Source organism: Psammomys obesus, unplaced genomic scaffold, assembly GCF_907164565.1.
Source record: "Psammomys obesus unplaced genomic scaffold, mPsaObe1.curated_primary_1811, whole genome shotgun sequence".
NCBI lineage: Eukaryota > Metazoa > Chordata > Mammalia > Rodentia > Muridae > Psammomys > Psammomys obesus.
Window position 1 is genome coordinate 50,113,520 of NW_026587216.1, and position 15,300 is coordinate 50,128,819.

At 42.8% G+C, this 15,300-nt stretch overlaps 1 protein-coding gene across 4 annotated transcripts in view; it reads left to right on the forward strand.

The window, feature by feature from the left end:
- Positions 1–345: 345 nt before the first annotated feature.
- Fbxl4 (F-box and leucine rich repeat protein 4) overlaps positions 346–15,300 on the forward strand; it is a 67,652-nt gene continuing 52,697 nt past the window's right edge. The window contains exons 1-3 of one of the 4 annotated variants that reach the window (XM_055603298.1): positions 346–481; positions 12,128–12,237; positions 12,929–13,510. In XM_055603298.1, coding sequence (XP_055459273.1) covers positions 12,999–13,510 — 512 coding nt within the window. In that variant the 5' untranslated portion in view covers positions 346–481; positions 12,128–12,237; positions 12,929–12,998. Of the gene's footprint in view, positions 482–12,127; positions 12,238–12,913; positions 13,511–15,300 lie in introns of all 4 variants that reach the window. The other 3 variants (XM_055603299.1, XM_055603297.1, XM_055603300.1) reach the window with 3 other exon arrangements.

Genomic DNA, 15,300 nt, shown 5'->3' on the forward strand with positions numbered 1-15,300 from the left:
CCACTGCTCCTATGCCGAAGTGCCTTTTGCCTAATACCTGAGTTGAGTATGAAGTACGAAGTTCGAAGAAGCCCAGCAGAACTACACCACTCCTGGAGGGCTCTCCTTGGAGGGATGGGTGCGGTGAACGCTCCGCCATCCCCGCCAGCTCCGGAGCAAACAGGCCATTTACAGACCACCCCTGGCTTTGCTAAGCAGCTCCAACTACCAGGCAGCTGAGCAGCAGCTCCCGGGGCCCTAGCCCCGCCTCGCCAGGCCCCGCCCCGTCAAGGCCCCGCCCCGCCCCGCCCCGCCCCGCCCCGCGGCCTCGGTCTTCCTTCCGGGTCGCGCTGGGCCGGGCTCGCCGCGGCGGCAGCGGCGCGGGATCCTGGGAGTGGCCCCTGCCGCCCACGCCGCGGGCTTGTGGCGGAGCCTCGCTCGCCCGGTCCCGGTCCCGGACCCTGCGGGGGTACGGCGCGCTCTTCCTTCCTCCCTCCTCCAGGTCCTGACGCCCCCTCGGCCGGGGGCGGGGCCGGCGCGGCCGCTCTGGGGAGCGCGGGGAGGAGACCCTCGGCCCACGCGCGCCCGCGGCGCTGCCCCCGGGCCTAGCGTGCTCGGGCGCGCTGCGGACGCGGGGCCTGCGGCCGCGCAGCCCCGACCTCGCTCCCGCCCGTCCACGCGGTGCCGGCTGCAGCCTTCTTTCCACGGCAGGGTGGGCCCCGCCACCTGTCACTGTGTTTTGCTGTGGGTCCGGCTCGGCATTTCCTCGGTTTCCCCAAGTGCTTTTAGACCCAGAGCCTCCTGGGCTCCATCCTAGCTGCAGTCCAGGAAGGATCGGGAAGCCAGACGGGCTGAGGGCGGCAGGCCGTGGCTCGGGCTGCGGGCCCAGCTGCCCCCTGCTTCCCGCGCCCACTCTCTGGGCTAAGTTCCGAAGGCAGGCACATTGCTTCTCTTGCACACTCCCATCCTCCACGGTATTGAGTGGAGGGCCCCTCGCGCTCATCTCGGAGTAAGTTCTTGGGTGGAAGCGCAGCCTTAACGGGTGGCGCCGAGTATTAGACTGTCTGAGGAGTCATTTAATTGCATTATTTCCAGACCTGAGTTCCAATTTTTAAAACTCCTGCCCCGCGTTTTGTCCTTTGGACCCTGTTCTGTCTTTGATTTGAAAATCAGAGAGGTTAGCACATAAGATGGTTTATTCTTGTATTTACACCGTGATGCATTGATTGTGATCCTCTGTCCCTGCTGTCTTACAATGTCCTTCACTGCTGATGTTTTGCTTCCAGATATGGTCGTTGAATAGAAGTTTTCCGGTCTTATGTCAGTCCATGTTTCCCAGTGTTGGTGGAGTTAATATTTGCCATCCCCACGAGTCTAACTTTGGGAACCTGTTGAGCTTTTTATAATGTGAATTGTGAATGAAGCCACCTTCTCCCTCCTGCTTGGTTTGTTGTCTTAATCAATTTTGATGTGAGATAAATAATGCTGTACCTCCACCCCCCCCCCCCCCCAAGCCAAAGACTTCATCGTGATTTGTTGAATCCTGTTCTTTTTCACCCCGACAAGTTCTTGTATACGGTAGACACTTGTGCCAGGTTATTCTTGAGGCTTCCCTGACCTCCTTTCCTGTGTTAACACCGTGCTACTCCAGCTTTACTGTGTGTAGGGATTTGAACCTTGTCTGGCCTATTGTGAACATGGCTGAATGTTTTTGTAGTGAACATTTAGTTGGCAAGTTGAAGTCCTTTCTGGGCTTTCTTAGAGCTCTGGTTGCCGCCGGCCCTTGGGTGCCAGGGTGAAAACGTGCAGCACCACACCCAGTTGAATTCCTTTGTGTGTTGGTCCTCCCCCTAAAATGGCTTGCTAGCTTTTGAAAAAAAAAAAAAAAATGAAGTTTGCCTTCTTGGTCTGTTGAATTAATGGCCACTATTACATAAGCCCTCTATTGCTCACTCAGTTCACTCTCTGTAGAGTGCTCCTCAAAGAAGCTGATTGACAATCTGTGCAGCTGTTGACTAGGGATTTTGTCTTCACATGTGTATCCTGTCTGCCTTTCTCTGCAGCAATATACAGCATTCTGTGCCTGCGTTCAGCCCTGGCAAGCTCAGTGCTTCTCTGAGATAACCCCTTGAGTTTCAACAGTAGCATGTCCCAAAAGGAATTAATTTCCTGTGTTGTTATAGTAGAAGTGTAAATAATAATTACTGCTTAGTGTTTTGTTCATTCCAGATATAAAAAGTGTGTGTAAGTGTGTTGCTGTGGGATAGCTTTCTGCAGCTTCAACTGAGTAATAATCACGGATGACTGTGTCTTTATATAGATACACATGACTTCTTACCTTTTAAAGGTCTTTTTGGTTCATTATTGTAGGAGCAAACTAACATTTAACCAATCCTCATGATATTTAGGATACTACAGATTTAGTTCTGTTACAAGTGAAATTACAGGGTATTTTCTAGTGTAAGCAGCCCTGTCTTGTTTTCTATTTGTCTTTGCTTGGTTTCAACTAGTGTTAGTTTAAAAATATTAAGTGGTAAGTTCCAAGGGTAAACAGTGTGTAAGTTTTAAGTCATGCACTATTCTGAGTAGTGGAATGAAATTGCATGCCCTCCTGATTTATGAACTGTATCTTTCTAGTTCATCTACACACCATATGCCCCTTACTATTAAGTAACAGGCTTGATTATCAGATCATCAAGTAACCTTTTTAAGTTAATGTTGCCAATTGGAAATCCAAGTATGTCAAAGGGAAGCCAGCCATTAAGTTCATTATGTATGTATGGGAAGTATGTATGTATAGAAAGAAGCATAGTCTACCCAGGAGTTTCTGCTATCCAGGATCTGCAGAGGGATCTTAAAACATCTCATGCTGGTCAAGAGACATTACTATAGTACTTGCATATTTGGTTATTTTTTTGGTGCAAATGATTGAATTGCTAGGTGGAAGGGTGTTTCTAACTTTTAACTTTGCAGAGATTCTTTCATAGTGCCCTTTAAAACAACTGTTGATGAGGAGGCTAGGGAGTTGGCATTTGCAGAAAACCTAGGTTTGGTTCCCAGCACCCACAACTACGTGTAACTCCAGTTTGAGGAGGTTCAATGCCTTCTGACCTCTGCAGACACCAGGCATGCACATGGTGTGCATACGTGCAGTCAACATACTCATGCACGTAAGTGAAATATTTAAATGAAAAACTTTAAAAAGATTTCTAAGACCAAATATATACAACTTCTTAATGCTGCTTTTGTCATATCTGTCAAGAATGGTTACAGTTGGTGATTGTGTCCTGCTTGGAAGCTAAGGTTATGTGGATAATTTTGGAAGGCATGAGGCCCCTGGATCAGAGACCAAAACAGTGTTCTTTTGTACTGTTCTCGGGCTGATATGATCAGGGCTGCGTGACAGCAGCACCTGTAATCAACTGTACCAAAGGGGGAGAATCTTGACTCTTTCCTCGTGAGCTGCAAGTAAATCTGCCTGTTCTTTTGGCTGAAGATGGAGACATACTGGTCATTTTCCTGGATAGTTAACAAACCTGTAGGCCTTTACTTCCTAGGGAGACTTCATTATCTACCAAGGCCATTTGCTATAAAGACCAGTGCAGTTGTGTTTGAGACACGGAGAAACATACCTGAACAGTTACTGCTGAGAAGATATAGTCACTTTTTATATTTGGTGGTTTGGGGATAAAAAATGCTATCTTATTATTGTTTCGATATTGCATTTCTTTGCCTGTTGATAAGGGTGAATATCTGTACTTAATTACTAGTCATTTAAATTTTTTGTTATGTACCATACATACCCTTTGTTTATTTTTTTAAGTGTTTCTATTCTAACATGTTATACCTCTTTATATATTGGGCCATTAAGATCTGACAAACCATTCACTAATATTTTTCTCAGCCCTATTTCCCTTAATTTTCATTTGTATTTATGTGTTTGTGTGCTGGCTCTGTGTTTGCCCTCTGTGTGTGGGTACCTGCAGAGGCAAGAAGACGAGCTGCAGCTGTAGGCAGTTGAGAGCTGCCTGAGGTAGGCTCTGGGCACTGCAGTCAGGTCCTTTGGAAGAACAGGATGCCGCTTAACCACTGAGCCAGCTTTTCAGTTCTTCTTCTTTTAATGTTGGTTCTGAGAGCTTTTGCTATATAAATATCTTGATTGTATTTTTCTCAAAACTCATGTCACTCTTTAATATAATTTATTACGTATTTTCTTGGGATATATATTTTCTTGGAATGCAAAATATGACCCAAAGTTAATTTAAAAGATTACATCATTTTAGTTAGTAGAGATATATGATATTGAACATGTTTTTTTTTGCAAGGCAGGATATCTGAAATCTTCCATTTTTTTTTTTAATGAAATAAATGTACTCTGTTTTGCTATACAGAAAAGAATAGCTAGTATTTGGTTATACTTAATATGGCTTAACAATTGTAGATGCTGTTTTTCTTCTTCTTCAACCTCACATGCCTAGGTTTTACTATTTTAGTTAAAGATGTGTGTTTGTATGTGTGTGTGTTAAGAATTCAGGGTTCTTCTACATCCATAGTCTTTCCTATGTACGCTTGTCCATGATGTGACACTGAAGAAAAAGGTTAAGTGCAGATACTGTACTGAGTAGTATTTGTAGGATACTTTGTCTTGTAGCCGGTCATTCCAAATACCTTCACTGCAGGACAGCATGGTGGATGGGAAGAAGCTTTCCACATCCATTCCCCAGAAGATCTTCAATCAATTCATCCTTCAGCTCTGCTTAAAAAAAAAAAAAAATCCTGCGTGGGGGTGGTGGTTGTGCTTTTAACTAAACTACACAAAACTTTGATGGTGAAATGTTTTAGAGGTTTACATATGCTTATTAAAGAAGCCTGGAGAAAGAGAAGTGAGAGCAGATTCTGCATTTTAGGTGGGTCCAAGGTCATGCCAGCCTCATTTTCTCCCGAGACACATCTTGTGTAGACAGCAGACTTCTGATGAGCACTCTGTAGTCCAGACTCTTTGTATTGCATCCTTACTTTTTTAGTTATACTTGAAAACTGGAAAACAATTTTCCCATTTCTTTAAGTTTTCCATATTGTGTGTTCTCCGCCTTTAGAGCCAGACAGGAGTCATTTTTCCCCATAAGTCTATTTAAACTTTCCCCTACATATTCTTTATTGGAGCCTGTGTTTATCAGGCTTTGCGCTTCAGGAACTAAAATTACTTTGTTTGACACGTCAGCCTTTCAGCAGGGTCAGAGGCCACTGAGCCAAATCAGAGCAGGCCTTGGTGAAATTTTTAAAGAAAATATTTTTGTTCTTAAGACATTTAAAAAGTATTCTGTTTTATATTGTATATGTGTGTGTGTGTGTGTGTGTGTGTGTTTCAGTGTGTGGCTTTGTGCACAAAAGCGCAGAGCTCTTGGAGCCCACAAGAGGACGGAAGTGATAGGTGGATGTGAATCACTTGAGATGGGTGCTGGCAACTTAACTTTAGTGCAGTGCCAGAGTGCTGTGCACTCCTAATGACCGAGCCACCTCTCCACCGTCGTCCTCTACAGATTAACAGATAACTTAATAAAATGCTTAATTGGAGCGCTTACTCAGAGGAAGAAAGGCACTGAAAGCTTTGAGGTACCACCTTCATATCTTTTCACTGTGCTGTATGTTTTTCCATATGCGTTAAGCATGCAGGATAGGCATGTAGATGATTATGATGAAGGAAGAGAGGCTTTTGCTAACTGTTGAGCTTTTCGACTGAATAAATAGCACACCTGATTCCAGAACAGCATTAACCTTGCTTTTTACTCTGACCCCTGTAGTCTTGCCTCTTGGTTTGTCCCTGGTCTTAGCTCTTAGGTTATTGCTCTCTCCCATCACCTCTCTCTCTGAAAACTTTTACATTTGTATTTTTTTCTAGTTCTCCATAATCAGCCCATGGCCTTAGCACAGATTTGGAGTGCTAAAGCTGTTTCCTATTTGAGAAAATAGCTGTCTTTTACTTCTCCAATCATATCTTTCATGACTCTTTCTTTAATTTCAATCAGAGTTCCTTTGTGGCCAGAGTCAAGCCTCTTTTATGTATTCAGGGGCTGCCTTTGTACTAACAGAAGTTGCTGCTTTTTTATTCTCTTTGAACAGTAAAATTTCAATATGTATACTATTCCTTCTTGGATGGCTTCAGGGAAGTCCATGCATTTGATTCTTTCCTATTGTGCTGCAGTTTTTATTATCCATTTTCCTCCTTTTTCTTCATATCAAGTTATGGACTTTTTTTCCTCATATGAACCTTGTCCTCAGGAATTACTGATTTCATTTTTGTGTTTATTTTAAAGTTGTTTATTATTTTGTGGTAAATTTATATAAAACAGCATATAAAATATATGCTCATATTGGCATACTCTAAATCAGGCATAGTTAAAAGTAGAGTACACGCTCTGAATTTGAGAAACTCAGAGTCTCTTGGGAAAGGAACGTTTTGTAGGTGAAAAACGGCTGAGAGAGGGTGAAGGAAACATGAATGGTAGATACATTCGCAACCTGACCTCGGGTGAGAAGAAAGAGGCGTGCCCTGCCTCAGCTCAGCTGAACGCTTGAAGATACCGTGGGTACTCAATGCAGTTGTGGGCAGAACCTCGGGTCTGCAGGGAGAACAGGGCGAGTGGGGGTGGGCACTGGGGAGACTGGAAAAGAAAGGGGGGATGACAGGTGCTAAGGGAGTTGACTTTGTTGTACCTGTCATAGCCCAAACCCTTTCATGAACATTTTGTTTTTCTGTATCATTGAGGAGGAAGTGAGGAGCAGGTAGGAAGGAGGCTGATGAAAGAAGTTCCTAGAGAATCAGAGAGGATATAAGAATGTGTGTTATTGTACACACCTAGAGGGGATGGGGTGAATGTTGAAGCATTCAAACAGCTAGTTGAGAGCTAGTGCTGTATGAGCCACATTCAAATACAGTTTCACTCTCATGACCTTTTGTTCACATGGATTTCGAGATTGAACCCTAAAGTCTTTTCCTCACATTGCTTTTCTTGATGAGTTTCAGTCAGATTCAGAAATGATGAGAATCTTTTTATGACTTGTTTCTGCATTCCACCTGCAGCTGCCTTTGCTACTGCTGCTGGCTGGTCTCCACCTTGTCCTCCTGTCACTGAGGGGCACATCTCTGGGCGGCTTAAGTATTTTGTGTGACCTGCTTTCACTGCTGGCCATGCTTTACTGCCTGCAGCCTCTCTTTTCCCGGATCTTTCACTTTCCTGCAAGTTGAGAATCTACTTTTGAGTTTTAAACTTGTTTTCCAGGTTCTTGCATTGTTCTGGCAGTGTATCATTCTGGAGCCACTTTTTTAATTAATTAATTAACTAATTAATTAATTAATTTTGTGAAGTCCCTCCTCTCTCTGTGCTGCCTGATGTAGACTGTCGTCATGGCTCCTCACATCCCGCTCTTTGCTTCTCATTGGCTCCCATCTCATTTCAGGCCTCATTAGTAAACACATGTCCTCCCTTGTCTGTGTCTCTTAATTTCTCTTTCTACTGTCAATACTTTCCATGTAATTGTCTTATTTAACTTGATTAAGCATTTTATAATATGGAAGATGTGGTTGAAAATAAAGCTGTATTATAATAAAACCATGTTGTATAACGCAAGATGTTTCCCAAGGAGTATGAGATTCTCAAGATACAACTTATAATGGCCGCTGCTCTGGCTCCTTTTACTTGTGTGAAGTTTTCCATGTCCTGGGAGTTTCCTATAGAGGACATGAGGTCTTTGTCCTCACTGATAAGCCCTAGGGAAACCAGGAATGCTGAGCACACAGGCTTGCTTCTTTAACAGAAGGGATGTCTCTACCTGTTTTCTACCCAGAAGGCTGGGAGTTGGTGTAGTTAATAGCCTGATGATCTGTGCTATCTGTAGGGCCAGGCCACACCTGAATCCTGCAGACTTCTGTGGTTACCCCAGAATCCCCCTCCCTAGACCTTTATCTTTATCTTTCTTTCTCAGTCGGCAGAACTCATGGGAGGTGTCACATGTACTTCATGGTCCATGACCTTTGCACTGTCTGCATGACTGAGGCCACACCAGATCTAGGCCATTGAGCCATCGAACTCATCTTCATGGCAGAGTTCACCTTGTCCAAGGAGTTGTGATATAGTCGTGCCCTGAACTTTATTGTGCGCATAGTATTGAGATAGCTGCTGCCAGGGAACTTTCCAGATTGTACTGTACTTACAGATCTCTAAAACAGACTGCCCATTGTTAGACTCTGGACTTCTGGACCCACTAAGTTGTGTTGAACAGATTTCCTGCTTGGTTGGTGATGATGGGTCCTCTGATGGCCCACAGTTTCCCACCGTATAATCAGTATTGATAAGGAGCTCGAATCAAGCAATAAATAAATTGATAGCCATTTTCTTACTAATTTTGGCTTATTAACTGCAAAGCCATACTTTTATATGCTATGAGAGTCTTTAGATTGCTTTTTGTATGAGCTTGAAACTTTCTAAAGGTACATTTTATAATCACTCTTGTAGTATTACACTATTCCATATTAATACTTAGCTTTATTTTACAAAAATTAACAAAAGATTCTTTTCATTAAGAACTGAAGAAAACAAAATGGCCATTTTACATTTCTAATCTGAAGAAACTTGACAGTACAACATATTTTACAATTTATAATTCAGTTGTTGGGATTCAGACCTGGGACAAGTGGTTGAGGTGTCTATTTAGCTAAAGCAGACCTGACCCCCAGGTTTTCCCAGAATCTCTCAGTCCCTACCTGGACTTCCCAGGCCAGGGGCTGGGCTTCCTCTCCCCAAAAAGTTCTTCACTATGTAATCTAGACATTTTTGTTCCCTCTCTCTCTCTGCATCCTCGTTCCTGCTTTTCTGTCTCCTGTACAGTGACCTCACTGACCCCCTCCTGAGAGGTCAGTGAGCCTGCCTGGGAGCTGCCCCCAATGCACCTGTATTTATGCTTTAATTCGGCTTGAATTGGCTCCTTTTATCGGCAGAGATGGCCTATCACTGGATTTTACATATGTTGCCTCAATGCAAATTTTACATGGCTCAAAAATAATATTGCTATATGACAATCTTGTTGATTTTTATGTTATCTTGTAATCTTCAGTGGTACAAACTAGCTGAGAAACAGTTGTAAAGTTTGTGCTGTGGAACAACAACCAAAACTTACCTTTTATGATTCGTCTCCATCTTTTTGTCAAAAATGATTGTGAGGATTGACATAAATGAAGGTACCCTGTTCTGTAAGTGTTTACAGAGTGTCAGTAAACTGATTGCTTTCTGAGTAGCGGTTTTGAGAAATGAAGCAGAAAGAGCTTAGTTTGGAATGGGAGGTGATGTCTGAGTGGCCACTTGACCAAAGTCCTCTCATGGCACATGGTTTCCTTCCCTGAATGCTTCACTGCCTTTGTCTACAGGTCTTGTTCTGGTTATTCTCAATTTCCTTGTCCTGAGGGTGCAGATTCCTCTCTGTTGCCTTCACCAGCTGACCCCTTTGTGCTTCATTTTTTAGTGACTGATTTTTCACTGGCATGCATCTTCAGTAAGGGTTTGTTTTTTTTCCTTTGTTGAAATAACCTTACAAGGAGGCTTCATAGTTGGGTCTACCATGCCCCAAAATGCTCCCAGTTTGAAACCAGTTTTGCTTTTCCAGTTTTTTCACTGGAAGTGAAGAGTAGAACTCAGAGTTTGGGTAGAACTCCAAACTCTGAAGGTGGTATGAAGTTCGGCCTGGTGCATGGCACATGCCTGATTGAATTGACACTATGCCTATCTCTGGACTTCTGGTGCATGACATGGACAGGAGTCTTCCTGATTTGAGCTTCATGAAGGTCCTTCCAAACATGGCCTGTGTTTGTAGATATTAGTAATTTTCTCTCTGCTGGATGGGTATTCTGTTGTAACTCTTTTGGCTAATAAAGTAATCTGTGAGCCAGGTGCCTGGTGCCTGTCCTCCGGCCTGGACTTTGCTGTTTCTCACAGGTGTGTGTTCTCTACACTTGTTTAATGCTTGCCCTTTATGATTGCACTCGTTAGAACATCTACAGCGTAGAACATGTGTAGCATATCAGTGTGCTTAGACCAGGGTGGTGCGGAGAGAGGCAGAAGATGCTGCCGAGTCGTTTTGGTGTGGCTCCCCATCACCTCTTTACCAACCTACTGAAATACAGAGATGCACAAGCCACATGTTGAGAAATGGAGACCACCAGAGGGCAGTGATCGAAGAGCGAGCCTTGCCAGGTCACAGAGGAAGAGAATCCAGGCAAGAGAATCCTGAGGAGACTGATTGGCTGGGGCCAGATGGTAGGGGAAGAGGGCTCCCCATTTCTGTGGTCTAGGAGAAGGCGATGGGGGGGGGGGCGGAGGAGAGGAGGGTTGGACTGGCAGGAGACAGGAAGAGGGCTATAATCTAGATATAAAGTGAATGAACATAAAAAGAAAAGAAATGAAATGAAGACCATTGTCTGGATTCACTATTGCAAAAAAAAAAAAAAAAAAAAAAAAAGAAATGTATTCCCCACTAAAAGCGTTTCTGAGATAAATGCAGGACATTTGATTCCAGAGACTAAGTTTGCTGCTGCTGTGCCACACATGAAGTGCAGTACAAAGGTCAGAGCTGGGCTTTCTAGGTTAGCAGAGAAGGGATGTCTGCTTTGTAGAAGGCCTCCGTATAAGGAATGTAGGTTGCATCTTGTTTATCAGAAACAGCCATTGGAGGTGTGGATGAATACAGGTCATACTTTGTAATCAAGTTTTGGAGCTAGAACTCTACTTAAATTATGTATTTATTTATTTAAAACTTAATTTAATTTATGTATTTCTTTATTAGAATTTATTAACTTTGTACCCCTTCTGCAGCCCCCTCCTTCATCTCCCAGTCTCACCCACCCTCATTCTTCTCCCCCATGCCCCTTCCCTAGTCCACTGATAGGGGATGACCTCTTCCCCTTTTATTTGACCCTAGCTTATCAGGTCTCTTTAGGGCTGGCTGCATCATGTTCCTCTGTGGCCTGGCAAGGCTGGATCCCCACATGGTTGGTCAAAGAGAAGGCAACTGAGTTCATGTCAGAGACAGTCTCTGCTCCCCTTACGAGGGAACCCACTTGGAAACTGAACAGCCAATGGGCTTCCTTTGAACAGGGGGTCTAGGTCCTCTCCATGCATGGTCCTAGGTTGGAGTATTGGTCTCTGCACGACCCCTTGGACCCAGGTATTTTGACTCTATTGTTCTTGTGCAGTTCCTGTCCCCTCCAGGTCTTTCTCTCTCCCTCTTCTTCCATAAGATTCCCTGTACTCTGCCCAAAGTGTGAGTCTTAGAATCTCCTTTGATACTCTGGTGGGTAGGGTCTTTCAGAGGTCCTCTGTAGAAGGCTCCTGTCCTGTTTCTTGTTTTCTCCTACTTCCAATGTCTATCCTGTTTGCCCTTCTGAGTGAGGGGTAAGCATCTTCCTTAGGGTCCTCCTTGTTGTTTAGCTTCTTTAGGTGTACAGATTTTAGGATGTTTATCCTATATAATATGGCTAATATCCACTTATGAGTGAATATATACCTTGTGTATCTTTCTGCTTCTGGGTTACCTCATTCAGTATGATCTTTTCTAGTTATCTTAGTGATCAAGTTTTGGAACTAGAGCTATACTTAAATTTTTTAAAAAGAAGCTGGAGCCAGGACAAAACAAGTATTCAGTTTCCTTGTTCATATTGACAAGCAGTGGTCTTCTTGGTGAGGATGTGTTGTAAGTTAGTAGAGATGGCTTGAAACAAGAGTGTCTTCCTCCTGGATTATTCTTGACTATTGAAGGTTACAGAGTAGTTCAGAAATTTGAAAACACTGTTTGACTCTCCGAAAACATTTCTTCACTCATAGTTTGAAACAAAACTACAGGTTTAACCTTCCAGTTAGGTGTGGTTTGTTATATTTTTATCAAATTATGATAAACAAATTTTAAGAAATTGTTAATACAGGATTTTCTACAAAATTTTGAGAAATATAGCGTAGTTGGAAGGTTTTATTTTTAAATTATTTTATTCTCCCCCCCCACATCACTTTTCTATCAATATGTCAAAATTTTGTAAATGTACTTGTCTTGGGATAATTTGACTTATTAACTTAGAAATAAAATTGTTTGTTTAACTCTGTTTCAGGCTGTCTCATTTCAGCACCTGCAGGTGAAAGCAGCATGCATGTTTCGGACAAGCGGATGGGTGCCAGCTCCTGTAAGTCCCATGTGTGTCACGTGACTGTTCTACCTGGGGTAAGTGATTCCTAAGAGTATCTGGCAACAAGTCAGGTGCCTCAGGCAGCTGAGAACTGCCCTAACAAGTAACTAAGGGTATAAATCAAATACCAGTTGTTGATCTGTTATATGTAAGGCAGTTAATTTACTTGGTCTGAACTGTCTTCTTAAAAACTGTGTACTCATATTGTGGAATCTGCACATAGTGTGTTTGGGAGAGAAGAATAATCACCAACAGGGAGTCAGAACCAGGGTGTTGGCGCAGCAGGTAAAGCTGCTTGCTGTGCCCATAATAGGTTACTGTGTGTTAAAATGTGAAAGTGTGTCAGTGCCTAAGATCAGAGGGGAAAGTAGTGTTTTAACAGTTCATGACGTGTTTTAAGTAACTTTACTTTTAAAGGTTCAAGGATGTGATAGATATTTCTTGAGTAGTGGTTATTTTATATAAAATTTGGCTTCGGGATTCGTATGTCTTCAGTTGCCTTATATTAGGAGTTTGTTCCCCCTTTAGCATAAAGTTATGTATGTAAGTTGCTTACAAACTACATTAGCTAGATTGTTTATGCCAGAGTTCATATTTATAGGTGAAAACTTTCATTTTCAGATTTCATTCTGGGCAATGACACTGGGGATAAAGCCTCTTTGTTGCTGTATCCATGCTTTTTTCTTATTTAAATTATTTTACTTTACCAAGCCGTTCATTTTGTAGACCGTCCTTCAGCGTTCATGCATCTCACTGAGGACACCTGACCCTTTGAAGCGTCATAACTCACGGCTAGATGCCACCAGTCTTTCCCATGCTGACAGTTCTGACCATGTTTTATTATATGTGCCTGCGGCGCCGAGCCAGGACAGCCACAAGAGGAGATATGATGAACGCCCATAGGACTATAGTGTCAAGCAGCCGGATGTCCCCTCTCAATGCGGAGGTGGTCCAGTACGCCAAAGAAGTGGTGGACTTCAGTTCCCATTACGGCAGTGAGAACAGCATGTCGTATACCATGTGGAATTTGGCAGGCGTGCCCAATGTCTTCCCAAGTTCTGGTGACTTTACACAGACAGCTGTGTTTCGAACTTATGGAACATGGTGGGATCAGTGTCCTAGTGCTTCCCTGCCATTCAGAAGGACACCGTCCAGTTTTCAGAGCCAGGACTATGTGGAAGTTACTTTTGAGCAACAAGTGTATCCTACAGCTGTTCATGTGCTGGAGACCTACCACCCTGGAGCAGTCATCAGAATTCTGGCTTGTTCGGCTAATCCCTACTCCCCAAATCCTCCAGCTGAAGTAAGGTAAGACTCAGTTCCTCATTTTTTGAATGGCCCAAGTCATGTGGATGGAAGGTTGGGTAGTGTCAGCACTGGAGGTCATTTGATCTTTTTTCTCATTGACAGCATTCTCTTAAGTCACTTAGATACCTTTGATTTTGAGACCTCTTTTCTTAATGTCCTGGTGAAGAAGAGAGATCACTCACCTAAAAATTTAATGCATATTTTCTACCTAAGACACCATACATTATAATCATAGATTTGTGTTATTTGCTTGTCATAGAATTTACTGTAAATGAAAAGACATAGTTTAAGGTAACGGGAACATGGTATAATCTGCAATGGTCAGTAGGTTACAGGACTTGTAAACTTATTTTCAAGTCAGCCTCATGCTAACTGTGCTGAAATCCTTTGAAATACAACTCAAGATAGGCCTATAGAGTGAAGGTGTAGAGAGGTCTTTAGGAACTGAGCCTTGATGTTAGTTGAATGCTTTTATAGTCAGCATGTTCATTTAAAGAAACATGCTAAGTTTTAAGGAATTGCTGGTTCCCCTTGTAAGTCTGTTTACATCACTAACCTGTAGAGAAGACCCCATGACTGTTGTTTTTGTGCAGTTCCCTGAGGGGTGATATAATCACGTAGGCCAGTTGTCAAAATGTACAAAGTGCAGCCATGCGAACATGTCCTTTCCATGTCCCTGTGACTCGCCCTTTTCCCCAAAGAAACCACCTGTAAAGTTTTCTTGTGTCGTTTCCCTTTCTCTGTGCAGATAGAAGCGAAGCAAATACATTTTGTGATCTTCTTTGTCCATCCAATGATTAGAGCTCACGTTGTTTTGTACCTGACCTGCTTCACTGTGTAGCAGTGAAGCTCCTCCGTCCTTTCCTGTAGCTGCACAATTTGTGTCCCACCCGCGCGTCCTGTTTATTTACTATCCCTTAACTGATAGGTGCTTAGCTTCTGCCAGTCTTTGGCTATTAGAAACATGAATGCAGAGAGTGAGGTTACAGTACATTACTTCACTCTTCTGTAGGTCTTTGTGTGGGATAAGCACCCCAGAAGAATTGCCTGGCCAGGGAGAAGTACATATTTGTGATTTTTATGCATGGAGCCAAATTCCCTCTAAAGGGTCTGTAACTGTTTATCTTTCCAAAAGAAATGTAAAAATGGACACATTTTCCCAAAAGACTCACAGTGTTAATAAGTACCATAGTCTTGTAATTTATTAGGTGAAAATGTTTTATTATCTTTATTAAAATTCTTTCATTATCTCCAAGTTTGAATACCTTTTCCTATATCTAAGAACCATGTTTGTATCCTTTTCCTTTGATTATCTCTCTTTTTTAGATGTTAATGTCAATCTTAAATTATTCATTAAACTTTTTAGTGTCTGTCATGTATTGCGTGGTATTATAAGTGTTGAACATAACATCAGCAACAATGTACATAGTACACATCTTTGCCCTTTGAACTTTATGCTAGCTGAAGTGGTTCCTAGGCACCTTTCGCAGGTGCCAGGGAACCGTGAGCCCACAGATGCCAGTGTAGAAGGAGTGCAGCAGGGGGCAGCTCCCAACTGCTGGCTGGCCTCTCTGCCCTCAGTTCCAAGGAACACGATTCTATCCTGCCACGAAGTAACTACAGAGGTCAGCTCAGCTATTTCTGGAAACTGCTTTGATAATTTATTGTGTGCAGGGTTGCTAATGAATTGCTAAAAACACAAACCATCATCTCATATAAAGACTTCTTTTCTGAAAAGAAAAAAAAAAGAAATTTGGACAAGATATTTTCTCATGTGAGAATTATAATAT